General features: G+C 47.5%; 1 protein-coding gene across 4 annotated transcripts; it reads right to left on the minus strand.

Moving 5' to 3' along the window:
• Positions 1-2,747: 2,747 nt before the first annotated feature.
• Positions 2,748-10,628, minus strand: LOC125524654 (YTH domain-containing protein ECT2-like). Of its 4 annotated transcripts, none has more exons than XM_048689686.1 (9): positions 10,325-10,628; positions 9,229-9,260; positions 8,992-9,100; positions 6,091-6,173; positions 5,718-6,021; positions 5,504-5,622; positions 4,065-4,580; positions 3,741-3,953; positions 2,748-3,512 (listed from the first exon to the last, which is right to left on the minus strand). In XM_048689686.1, the coding sequence occupies exons 1-9, from the start codon at positions 10,347-10,349 to the stop codon at positions 3,105-3,107; spliced, it is 1,809 nt and encodes a 602-aa protein (XP_048545643.1). In that variant the 5' UTR covers positions 10,350-10,628; the 3' UTR covers positions 2,748-3,104. The 4 variants fall into 4 exon arrangements, with proteins under 4 accessions (XP_048545643.1, XP_048545641.1, XP_048545644.1 ...); XM_048689684.1 differs by having other exon boundaries at positions 8,923-9,100; XM_048689687.1 differs by having other exon boundaries at positions 9,207-9,260; positions 10,325-10,619.
• Positions 10,629-13,785: the final 3,157 nt, after the last annotated feature.

Here is a 13,785-nt window from a genome sequence, read left to right on the forward strand (position 1 = left end):
AGAAGATTCACGTTGGTCGACTTTCGCGAGATAACGTAAAAAAATTGCAAAGGTCAAGAGGTATGTTGTGGACATTCTTGACCATTAGGGCATCTCCAACACCAACCCTCAAACCTCCTGCATTCGTTTGAACCATGTTGTCCGGACAGCGAAAGCCATCCAACGCGGGCATGTATCGGTCTGCGGCGCGGTCCGCACGCGTTTTCTTACGCAAACCAGAGACAAACGTGGTGGGGCTTTGGGGAAGTCCGGACCGATCCCACGCCCGCTTTTGACCGTCCTGGTCCACCGAAAATACCTCCTCCCTCCAGCTCGCGCTTCCTACCTGAAACGGTCAGCGCTGATCCAGAACTTTAGTGCCCGCCTTCATGCCTGGCCAGAGCGGATGCGACCGCTCACTGGTGTTGGCATTGAAGCGACGCGCTGGCTGAGAGAGCGCCGGCCACTGCGTGTAAAAACGACACGACGGTTGCCCGCCCGTCCGTCTGCTCCCACATTGATGGCACGCGGTTGCCGAGGTGTCTCCTCCGGTGCCACCTGTCTGTCCCTCTACCACCTGCCATTGCTATATAAGCCGCTGCCCCAACCATAGCCGCATTCATCCGCCTCTGATCCCTCTCTACACCACTCCCACCATGGACTCCCCTGCCAAAACTCTCTGGGACGGGCTGACGCCGGACCAAAAGAAGGAGATGACCTCCACTGTTGTCGGCTGACAGGCCGGCAGGCAGCCGGAGGATGACGGCGTCCCAATGGAGGACATGGCCGACGATGACAAGCCGGCGCCACCATCCTCCTCCTCCGTGCCACCCTCCCTGGTGCATTGCACCATGACCATCGGCGAAGCTCGTTCCCATTACATGGATATGGTGCGGGAGGAGTGGAAGGAGTAGTTCCGGGAGGCGCAGGCCGACGCCGCCTACAACGACAACCTCCTTCGGGAGCATTTGCGGGCAAAGGAGCAGCTCATCGCTGGCAGGGCGGTCGCGCCGGACGCGGGCATGGCAGAGCAGGAGGCGTTGCTCGAGTCCTACCGTTCCGCCTGCGAGATCCGCCTCGCCCGCTGGTGGTACCGCCAGCAGGTGGAGGAGGTGGCAGCCACCGGCAAGGAGTGCGACGAGGAGGCGGGCGAGGCGGTGTTCGCTAAAAAACCGACGACGAGGACATCGCCGAAGCCGCGCCCCACCGCCACGACCATGAAGCTAGCACGTCCGCGTGCGCCGCCGACAGCGAGGAAGAGTAGTGCACGGTAGGTCGCCGCCGCTCTAGTCCCAGGAAGGCCACCGCTCCTTCCCTCCCATCGACGCCAAGCTTGGTGGGCTGAGCATCATCGGCCGATTAGTCGCTTGGTGGCGACGTGAAGGCAGACAACTTCAGTTCCCGGGGATCCGGAGGCGAAGGTTACAGATGCGGAGCTGGAGAGCGCCGAGTTGAAGTTGGAAAAGGAAAAGCTTCTATTATCGGGGCTCATGGTCGGATAGGGGATCGGGCGCCGGCGACCAATTAGATTAGGTATTAATTATACCTTCAGAGCCGGACTAGCACCGTAGTTGATGTAAATGTAATGAAATTTATCATGCTTATATGAAATATGTCATGTTTATATGAAATTCGGCCGTGTTTGCACAAATTTCGTCGGTTGGTTTGAACTGTTGTCAAAATGTATGCAGCTACGGTTGGATGGCGGTCTCCCGTATCCATATCCGCAGACTGGCCCCCCTATCAACGGACGAATGCAGAAGAAAATTTGCGGGTTGTCATTGGAGATGCCCTTATCCCTAGTGCAACCGGAAGTAGCTACGTCATCATCATATGACAATCATGGGCCTTCATCCCGTTGAACCTCTTTGTTTTGTTTTTTGTATCTAGATACCTGCGGATGATACCGTCGAGTCACTCAAAAACTTGAGCGAGCTCATTCTCGTCGAGGGTGAAGTAAACGCGGGAAGGGCAATAATTATCCTTGGTTTTCAAAACACTTTTGCTCTTGTCTGCTTCCTTAGCCTTGCCCTTGCATGTCTCCTTGTTTTTAGGGCCTCCGGTGTGAAGCTCGTCCTCATTACTGATGTCTTTCAAGTCTTGTCTCACCCTCAGCCCATCTTTACTCTTTTGTGGCATCTCGAAAAGTGTACCAAGCAAATTCTCGCAGACATTCTTTATAATATACTCCCTCTGTTCCTAAATATTTGTCTTTCTAGAGATTTCAACAAGTGACTACATACGGAACAAAATGAGTGAATCTATACTCTAAAATATGTCTATATACATCCGTATGTGATGTTCATTTGAAATCTCTAAAAAGATTAAATATTTAGAAACGGAGGGAGTACATGACATCAAGGTAATGTGGTGTACAGAGGACTTCCCAGTACTCCAAGTCCCAAAAAATAGACTTCTTTTTGCATACTTTTAGCAACATCTTCTCCTTGACTCCCAAAAAATAGAGTTATTTTTCATACTTTTAGCAACATCTTCCCTTTCGCCTCTTTACTGGCTTAGGGCACTCTGTCCAATCCTTCAACAACTGATGATTTCTCCCCGGTGGAGCAGTGGTTCTGAGTGCGATAGGGTCGCTGGGCTGCGACACCACCTGCAGCAACGCAAGTGTGCCATATCCCCGATCCGGCCCAACTATGCATACAATTTCTTCAGTACCAATGAAGTCCAAAGTCCCTTGAAAATTAAGTCCGGATTGAATTTCGCAAGATTTCCAAGGGACAAAAGAATGCTATTTTGCCATTTCGGAATGAGCAATTCCATGAGGAACCATGGAGAAAGAGTTGGCCCTATAGGATTTCCATTGTATTGCTTATTACATATACACTGGTGCACAGGTAGATGTATCTTGTTCAGAATTGCACCATCAATAAGTAACAAGAAAAGGAAAATTTAACAAAACTGCAGCTCTCTACCTTAAGCCTACCAACTAGGAATAATCATACTCGAATATATAATAAAGCAAAGGAAATTAAGACAAAAGAGACTATGCAAGAAACTACCGAGGCCATCATCTTCACCTGTGTTTTTCTTTATACACCCCAGCATTTTGATGAGGAAGCACATGGATTAAATTTCGAGGAAAGCCAAATCTCACTTCAACTGCTCTAGTCGCTCTCTCTGACCTCGACAGGCTTCGCAGCAACAGATAAATCCCCAGCAGGGCCTTTCTTGCCCAGAGGGCTCACACTCTTGGCCTTGCCAAGCCGAACAGCCTGTGCAAAAGTCTTGGTGATATGACCCACCATGTCAGTGGGTACAGTCAAGGGCTTCTTGGGCTCAAGAAAGCTACAATTCTTGGCGATGTGACCCACCAGGTCAGTTGGTACAGTCGACGGCTTCTTGGGCTCAGCAACACTGGAGCTGGATATCTGTTGTTGCTGATACAGCCTTGCCTTATTCTCCAGCAGGGCTTTCTCACGTTCCTCGTAAAAGTTAAAGTCATCGAGGATCGACGCATCCTCCTCATGGTCCTTGAAGATTTTCAGCATCTCCTGTCCTTGTTCCAGTTTCACCTACAATAAAACTCCAAAGTGTATTAGCGCCACACTAAATAGTCTAAGACAGAGCATTCCGATGTAAGTACTTACTGATATCAAATATTAGTACCTCCTACGAAACCATGTTAGGCTATATCATAATAATTTGATGGGTGATATCACTATGAAATAAATAGCGGTACTTCAAGGACAACAAATGTGCAAATCAAGTAACAAATGAAAAGCTATTCAAAAGCATTGTACCTCTTGTGTGTCCCGGCTGTTGGTTACCGGCTTGTGCTCATTGTTTTCAAGAATTATATGGCGGAAGAGATTATTTGGAACATCCTTCAGTATGTGCCAATTAACAGGGAACTGGCCAGTCCACTTATCTTGCTGCCAGTAGTCCACACTCTTCTCAAAATTCACTGGTCCAGTCATCTCCGCAACACCGCAGAACTGTGCGCTAGCGTTCACCTGCACATATTGGTCCACTTTTCAATTCTCAGCGGGGAATATAAACGCAAGCAAACAAACATGAGAGCCTGAGAAAGCACTAATTGAGAAACAGGATAAGGCCTTAATTACCGAAAACAACAGAAAAATGGGACAGTGTTCTTCCTTCTTTACTTCATGATAGGCCCCGTCTAGTTTCTTGTTTCCATTTGTGGTGCTAGCCCAAACACCATATTTGATGCTCTTGTGCACATTATCTTCGCTGTATGATTTTATGATAAAAAATCTAGCATTTTTGTACTCTGTAACAAAATCAGTCCTGTTGTATGACCCCTGGTCAAGTCCAGCAGAAGACTTCTCATCTTTACTGTTATCCTCTCGTTGCTTCTTAGGCCTGGTGGAACGTGGACCACGGCTTTGCTCATTGAGGAAATCAAGTGAACCAACAAAGCTGCATAACAAAGCATTACCCCTCCCTCTCCTGCGCTCTTTGTCAACTGGAATCAAACTTCTACCATTCAGGCCATAGCCAGGGAAAGGACTGCCATAATTAGTGGCATGTGGGAAACTCCCACGATGAGAGAACCTTCTGCCGTAAGAGTCACTAGGGGTTCCAAAACCATAGAAGGACTTCTGCTGAGGGGGCATCTGAAATTGGGAACAAACCGAAGTATTAGATCCTAGTAATAACGATATTTGATCTTGTCTCGTTATAATCAATAATAGTGTTCTTGTCAAATTATCATATGCATAAGCACAGAAAGAACAGGTCATCATCCTAAATAGCTAGTGTGTACGCCGCCATCCAGCACTGATGGCTGATTGCATTTGGAAGCAGGAATCGCCAGTGATCGCCGGTCAGCCATATGGTGGTGAATCCGTTCCACAGATTGAGCTGAATTGCAGCTAGACACATCTTTGGCAGTACCAGAGGCTAATTTATTACAGGATTTGGTCATGTTTTTGTGGTCATCGTGATATGATAGATTGGAAGTGATTGTGTCAAACTCTTCAACAAAAATGTTTAGGTAAAAGGCTTTAAACTTTGAATTTTATGGTAAATGCGAGAAGCATGAATGAGAGAATTAGGGGTTAAAACGTCACGTTATTGTTAAAGTATATGTGGATTGCCCAACTTTCTCCATTGGTTTGGGGTTTTGGTTCTACTGGTTGTGGTGCATGAAACCTAATAAGGTCTTGGGTTCATGTCTCGGGTTTTCGCTATTTCGATAGAAAATTGATTAACACTTTCTCTCCATGATTAGGCCTTAAAAAAAGTTTCACACGTCAACCAATAGAACCAAAAGCCCAAAAACTGATGAAAGGTTGGGCAATCCACACATACTTCAACACCCCCTCTCAGTGTGCTGTGATAAGGCCTAAACTCGCTGCAAGAAGAAAAAAAGATAAGTTCTAAACGTGGACAGAAAGAGGGTAACCAATCAGATAGTAGGTTTGTCGTGTGTTGGGGGGTGCTTCTTACAAATAAGTGCAGATAGTTTTTTCTGATTTCTTAAGTATCTAAAGTGTTGTTATTATAAGTAACAAGAGATAGCATGTGAAAAGAATACCATCCCAGAAGCCATAGGAAAGTTGCTTTGTCCGAATGCCCCTGAAACATCACCAAAAGGTTGAGGTGAAGTTGCAGGTGATAGAAACGAACCAGTTCCTTGTGACGATCTAAACCATTCTGCAAAATAGCATTTCAAGGAACAAAGTTATAGTCGCACCTAAGGATGGAACTTAAATTATCATATTTTAACAAAGGATGAGATAGGCAATAACCTGGTCTTGGTCCAAAAAGGAAGCTGTTTGGACTCAGAGTGTCAGCGATAAAAGCACTTTGTGTTGGGTCAATTGGCATCATTGTCTCACCCTGTGATACGGGAGTAGGAGAGCCTAAATATGGCATGTCAGGCTGTAATGGTTGCTGGTAGTAAGGAGCCGAGGAGAACTGCTGAGGAGAGTAGAGCTGACCATCTCCACTAACACCAGCCGGTACTGGTGTCGAGATAGGAGAATAATGAGCATAAGGGTCATAACCATAGCCACCATGGTACATCATGGAAGGTTCCTCGTTGTACATAACCTTCAAAAATGTCAAACTGAGAAAAGGAAGACATCACGGAAATTATTGACAACCAGAAAATCAACTTACCGCTGGACCCACTTCCAATCCATCAACACTCGTATAGGGAGGATATACATCGCATTCATTTGGAAGGTTCTCATATCCTGTACCTGCTCATATCATGTCACAGACCAAACATTATCATTCATCAACTCAAGAGAAAAGTTCTAAAATTTAGGAGACATTAAAATCCTGATGCTGACGCGGCGAAATTGGTCAATTCAAGGCTGAGATGCAGGCAGTGTTCCAGATGAGCTATCTTGGACTGCTCTCCTACTTCCTCGGCATCAAGGTGATCCAGGACGCCAGCGGTGTGACGATCGCCCAGTCCGCACAATAAGGGCGGGATGACGGGGTGCAACATCTTTCAGACGCCGATGGAGGCCCACCTGAAGCTGAGCAAGACGAGCGCTGAAGCACCAACGGACGCCGAGTACCGAAGCATCTTCGGCAGCCTGTGATACCTTGTTCACACCCGACCTGACATCGCCTACGCTGTGGGCTATATGAGCAGCTTCATGGAAGCACCCACTGTCGAACACCTGGCAGCGGTCAAGCACATCCGCAAGTACGTAGCCGGGGCGCGTGATCTCGGCTGCCATTCTCCTCCGGGACGCTCTGGTGAAGCATGCCGTTGCGGCTCTAGCAACGGCGACATGGCCGGGGACGCCGATGACCGCAAGAGCACGGCGGCAGCCCTGTTCTTCCTCGGCGACAGCCCCATCAGCCGAAAATCGCAGAAGCAGAAGGCGGTGGCCCTCTCTTCATGCGAAGCTGAGTACATCACAACCACGATGGCCGCCTGCAGGGGCATTTGTCAGGCTCGTTTGCCCGCCGACATCACCGGCAAGGGGATCACTACACCAACTTTTCGGGTGGACAACAAGTCCGCCATTTCCCTCTGCAAAAACCCGGTGCTCCATGACGACAGCAAGCACATCAACTTCCGCTACCACTTCATCCGTCAGTGCGTAGGAGCAGAAAATCGCTGTCGAGTTCATCGGGACTGAGGAGCAGCTTGCTGATGTTCTGACAGAGCCCCTGGGCCGCATCAGGTTTCTCCAGTGGCATGACAAAGTCGGGATGATCAAAATAAGGTAGGCGTGACATGTTTTAGGGGGGGGGGGGGGGGGAGAGATTGTTAGAATAAACCTTGTCTGCGCGGTTGTCCGTTTTTGCTGCCATAGCATGCGTTTTTCGCTGCCATGGCACCCGTTCTTCAGTTAGCGTTTTTAGCTCGTAGGCTCACCTGTTTTGAGCTATTCTCGCCACACTTTGATCCGTTCGTGGGATGGCACCAGCAAGTAGGGATCATGGGTGCCATACGTCCTTTGTAACCCGAATAAAAGGACAAAAAAGAAATCAGAAAAGTCACAATTGCACGTGGCGCAAAAAATCCTTTGTCTCTCTGTTCTTCGTATTCGTGTGAGCAGAGAGAGTAAAGATTGCCAACATTTGGCATCAGAGCCTCGTTGAGAGATGGGTGATGACGACAAGCTGAAAAGGCAGCAGGCTCCCCTCGGCGCACCGCGAGCTTAGATCACCAGCATCAAAAAGGGCAGGGGCGGATCATGCAGACTCGGGTGGTGCATGAAGGCGGCGGCACCCCTTAGCCGATGCTCACCCGTGCAAACTACGGGGATTGGGCCCTCCTGATGAAGGTGATGCTCGAGTGCCGGCATCTTTGGGAGGCGATCGAGTCTAGCACCACCATCTATGGCGACAACCGGCTCGCTCTCGAGGTGATCCTCCTCAGTGTTCCTCCGGAGGTGATGGCGACGCTCGCTGCCAAGGCCATCGCCAAAGAGGCCAGGAACACCCTGAAGACGATGCGCCTCGGGGTAGAACGCGTGCGTGAGACCAAGCTTGTGACGTTGTTGAAGCAGTACATCGTCATCCGGTGCACCAACGGCGAGGTGGTGGACGATTTCGCCATGTGCATCAGGAGTATGGTGACACAAATGGCAAAGCTCAGCGAGGCAGTGCCATTGAAGCGCGTTGTCTCTAAGTTCTCTGTGTCGTCCCTAAGCAATACTCGCAGATCGCTCTGTCGATCGAGACCCTCTTCGACCTGGACACTCTCATCGGCGAGGAACTGACGGGGCGGCTAATGGCGGCGAAGGAGCGATTTGAACTGAACCAGATCGACAACGGCATGTGGCGGCTGCTCCTTACTGAGGAGTGGCTCGCTCAGTACAAGTTCGGCGGCTCAAACAACGGCGGCTCTGGGTCAGGCTCCTCGAACAGGGGAGGACGCTAGAAGGGCCGCGGCGGTGGCGGCGGGCGCCACCGGGGTGCCGACAACAATGCTGGCGGCGGGAACAACAACCCTAACCACGACAAGTGTCTCTACTTCCGCATAAAAGTTTTAGGGGTGATTGTTAGAATAAACCTTGTCTGCACGGTAGTCCGGTTTCGCTGACATGGCACACGTTTTTCGCTGCCAGGGCAATTGTTCTTCAGTTAGCGCTTTTAGCTCGTAGGCTTGTTTTGAGTGATTCTTGCAGCACTTAGATCCATCCGTGGGATGGCACGAGCAAGTAGGGACAGTGGGCACCACACATCCTTTGTAACCCGAATAAAAGGAGAAGAAAGAAATCAGAAAAGTTGCAATTGCACGCGGCGCAAAAAAATCCTCTTTGTCTCTATGTTCTTCGTGTTCATGTGAGCTGAGAGTAGAGATTGCCGACAATATCAAAAGTGTAAGTTTTAGTCTTAACTGTTGATCTGCACTGAGGGGAGCAGGGGGTACCGAAGCACACCTCGTCAGTGTAAACATATGTTTTGCTTCACAAACAAGAGAATAACCATGCGATCCAAAGGTGCAACCTTGTAAATACAGCACAAAAGTGACCTCACCTTGGTAATAGAATGGTTCTGCTTGCGATGAATAAATGTGTTGTGGATATGCAGCACTATGTTCCCCACCTATGTTGGATGTGACCGCCTGGACTTGTCCTTCACTTGGTAGATTGATAACACTTGAATCAAGTGAAATGGTGGGTTTAACAGTTTTCTCATCCTTCATAGGAATGGTCTGGGTAAGGTATACAATAGGAAAAAGGGTGAAAAACAGTCAACAGTTTCTATAGAATATCTGTAAAAATATAATCAAATAATGGCCTGCTCTTTAGTGTTACTACCGATAACAGGTTTTTGCTCGACCTCGATTCTTGGCTCCGGTGAATCCATAGCGCCTAAAGCAGAAAGATTCAGTGACTTAGCTCAAGTCTCAAGAATGGTAAATTAGTGATAGCCTATTTAAAACAGAAAAGATAACGCCGTAGGCTCATGTTTTGTTCATACCTTTTTTTGGCCCTGTCATTTTAGAAGAAAAGGCACAATCACAACAAAACTAGGCTAAAATGAAGCTAAGCTTGCATAAATAGCCAAAAGTAAGAAATAAGTATAGCTGCTTCGCACCATAGTTGCATCCAACATAGAATCCTGCCATTCAGCAACCTACCTACCGCGGGAGTCACATGCACCGCAGATGAATGTTATTAACACAATGGTTATGCGCGCAGCACTCCAACTTGGTGTACGGATTCAGGCCAGTTATTCAATTATTCTAGCCTAATTTATCATGATGCTACCAGCATCAATCATGCATAACAAAGGCGGTCATGACCATCATTCAGTGCCATTCTTTCTTTCTTTTTTTGGTCAAACAGCACTATGTTGCAATTGAGGTCTCCCCAGGCCTCACACTTGGATCACCGGGTTTCTGTTATGATACAGGCATCCTACCACTGCCCTCTGCTTTAGTCCAGGCCTGCACCAACTATTCACAAGACACGTACATGAGCATAACTATATGTATATAATTAAGCGCAGCCTGAGCCTACTACACAAACCACGAACATGTGACACGATTTCCATATGGTCGCCGCATAGCACCCAGCCAATGTTAAATGCAGGAATGCGCAAGTTTTGAAGCTCGGGCAATTCCTCCATGCCAGGCTCTGCCTGTCGAATCCAACAGCTGGCTACTAATAATGTCCACGGTTTCTCAAGTGCTACCAAGAGCTATGGCATGATTACGCGAGATAATATAAAATCACCCGTAACAAGGCACCAAGATCTCGCACATCAACTCACTCTGCGGCGAATATATGTCCTAGGGAATCGCCGTAACATCCTGAACCAAGCAGCAGCAGTCACTAGCAGTTTCAGCAGGCCGATCCTCAAGCTACAGGATCCAAATCTCACCCGCCATGGAGCACGCAACATAACAACAATGCAAAAGCAAAGCGCTCACCAGTCCTCTCCGATGCTGATTCCATGGATCCGCACGCGCGCTGGAACAAGAAGCAGAGATCGGCCAATCAGCACAAATTAGGCGCCCAACCGCGCGCTCCTCCTTGGCTGGGATCCCTCAGCTCCTCCTGATCTGGTGGGCGCGGCGCTCCCGCGATCGGATCGAGCTCCCTCGCGGTTCCTCGACGGGTTCCGATCCGATCGAGGGCGCGCGCGATCGATCTCGCGCTCCTTTTATGAATTGTCGCCTGTTATTTATAGGGCAGGGTTGGATTTGGAAACGGCGGGAGAGTGGGAGGGGCGTATCTGCAAATATGGAGGAGCTCGACTGGGACTAGTATTATGCGTAAGTAAAAGAATAAAATCCGACGTGGTGCTGACCTGACACGGCATGTGTGGGAGTCAAGTCAAGATCGAATTGAGCGTAGGTTTGTGTTCAAAAAAAAAATTGAGCGTAGGTCAGATGATTAGGGTTTTTTTAGGGACAGATGATTAGGTTAATTAATCTATCAGAGTTCAAGTAATACGCTTCGCATTAGAGCAAGTACAATAAAATGATATAGACCGGCGGTAATACATTAAATATTATATTTTTGCTTGGTTGAAAGAAAAAGAAGAGAAGAGGGCTACTAGTTAATAGCCGGCTGTAACACATGCTTCTAGCTACTTTGCGAGAGAGTAAGGTGGGTCATGTATCAATAAAGTAGTATATATTTATATTCAGCTATTGTATTTGTCGGCTATAAGTTTGACTATATATGACGTGACAACATCATATAGCCAACAACTGACTATATTATTAACCATGCTCTTAGTGATCGTATTTTTTGAATTTATTAATCTTTTCAACGACGTGTGTTCATTCTCATTGACAATGAAGACGTTTGTGATGAGTTCATCAATCTTAAAATAATATGTCGGTCTTTAAAATTGCTAATATGTGTAGGATGTGTGTTCATAGCATGAATATATGTGCATATGTATGAGCGTATACATCTGTACTGTTAGAAACGGACACTGCCTACAAAATATACTGTAGATGCTGTTTTATAAATAAAAATCTCCAAGCCCCAAACCTTCACAGCGAAAATTTTCTCTAACTTTTAGAGTTTGAGCAAAGGAGATCGATCATCTTTCTTCTTTGCTTAATCTACTAGTGTTTGAATGACTCTCCAAACACTGTGTACACAAAAATGGTCGGTCTAATAATGGCTCCCAAGCCGTTCTTAATTGTCTGAACATCACGAACCGGTCTAAATTCAGTCCAGATGTGAAATGAATATAAAGTGATACGGACATGTCCATCATACTGGTCCGCACTGGCGGAGCTACAGCCAAGCAAAACTGTGCTATGGCCCACCCAAATTTAGTGAAAATACAGTAGGATATGAGAGCAAATTGGTCATCAGATTAAAATAATTGAACTTCCCTTCAATTTGGCCCGCCCAGGTTTTTATGGGTAGCTCCGCCACTGCTGGTCCGTACTGTTTCCGCCCACACCAAACCCCACAAACTCCTTCCCGCAATCCTAGCCTCCACACTCTCCTCACCTCTCTGGTCCCATCTCCCTTGTCCCACACCACCATGTTGAGATTTGACTCGGATCAAAGGACCTTATTGACAACCTCATGTCCCATGGTTTATGTCATTCACCACACCTAGGCAAGAGGCTATCTTCATCCCTTGTATGTGTAGGTCTTCCGCTAGTGCTAGCACCTCCCTACATGCATATGTCTCCAAGATCACTGGATCAATGATCCCTCGATACACCAGTGATGATGAACCTGGATACATCCCATCATGATCACGGAACACTGCCGCCACTTCACCCCCATGTCTCTTGCGCGCTACTACTTCATCAACATTAATTTTCGCTATACCATCAGGCGGTGCTAGCCATTGCTGGGAAGCATCCTGATGCATTATAGCTCAAACTTGTCTCGACTCTGGTTTCACTAGCTGGCCCAACTCACTGATGTATGAGCTCACAAAATAGGTTGTCAGCTGAAGTGACTGAAAATTTGCTTCATGGATGACTTGTCTCCTCGCGTACCAGATAGAACAAAGGGTCATCACCATTATTGTGAACTCGTTGTGATCAAGGGCCTCATTTAATTTGAACAGCCAATTCTTTGCTCGTGGTTCAGTATTATCTGCCATCTTGGACACTCGAATAGGATCTGGCAACGCCCATGTGCACCGCGCCATGGTGCACATCAGGAGCGTGTGCCTCCAAGAGTCTGGTGCACCACAAAGCGGACATGCATTCTGGTGCGACATATTTCTCTGGTTCAGAACATTTGTTCTTGGCAAAGAGTGGCGGGCCAATCGCCATGGGAATACTCTAGTTTACTATGGAGAATTAACGATAGATCTTTTAGGGGTACATTAACCGATAGATAGTATATACAGGCCGAAGCAAAGATTTGTCCTCATATTTTATGGAGTGAAAAAGGCCGAGGCAGTTGATTTACAAAGCGTAATGCAGCCCAAGGCCTACTACTTATCCCCTTATCTACCTTTATCTTTACCTAATATTAAAGGACGGAAGATTTCATAGTTCTCCATAGGTCATCCCTTTATATCCATTGATCGTGTGTAAACCATAAAGAATTGACGGCTGAGATTTCTGCCCATTTAAAGTAAGTTTAGAGAAAACGTTTAGATCGCTGGGCTTGGGCACGCAGGAAAAAAGGTTTGCACGAGCTATACTCGGGCTGGACCCATCCTGGATTGTACGTATATACAATACAAACTCATAAACAAATATGGACCACGTGATAAGTTAATGGCCCCTCGACTTTTCTTCTCATAAATCCCCTCGATAGAACAGAGACCCCTCGTGTTTGGTGAGATGCTGGAGGGAGAGTGCTCCACGGTGTCGGCCGGGGCCGCATGCTCGAGGCCGCTGACCTGAGGCTCGTTGTTAGCGTGTTCGGCGAGGAGTCCAGGACACAGAGCTGCTCCTGCTGATGGGCCTCTCGCCATCGGCGTGTTTGACGAAGACACACGCGGCTCCTGCCGATGGGCCTCTCGTGTCACGGCGGAGGCAGGGGACGCATCCTTAGGGACGTTGATGACCCACAAGTATAGGGGATCAATCGTAGTCCTTTCGATAAGTAAAAGTGTCGAACCCAACGAGGAGCAGAAGGAAATGACAAGCGGTTTTCAGCAAGGTATTTTCTACAGGCACTGAAATTATCGGTAACAGATAGTTTTGTGATAATATAATTCATAACGGGTAACAAGTAACAAGTATAACAAAGGTGCATAAAGGTGGCCTAATCCTTTTTTATAGCAAAGGATAAGCCTGGACGAACTCTTATATAAAAGCAAAGCACTCCCATGGACATATGGGAATTACTGTCAAGCTAGTTTTCATCATGCTCATATGATTTGTGTTCGTTACTTTGATAATTTGATATGTGGGTGGACCGATGCTTGGGTGCTGTGAGGGGAAAC

Source organism: Triticum urartu, chromosome 7, assembly GCF_003073215.2.
Source record: "Triticum urartu cultivar G1812 chromosome 7, Tu2.1, whole genome shotgun sequence".
NCBI lineage: Eukaryota > Viridiplantae > Streptophyta > Magnoliopsida > Poales > Poaceae > Triticum > Triticum urartu.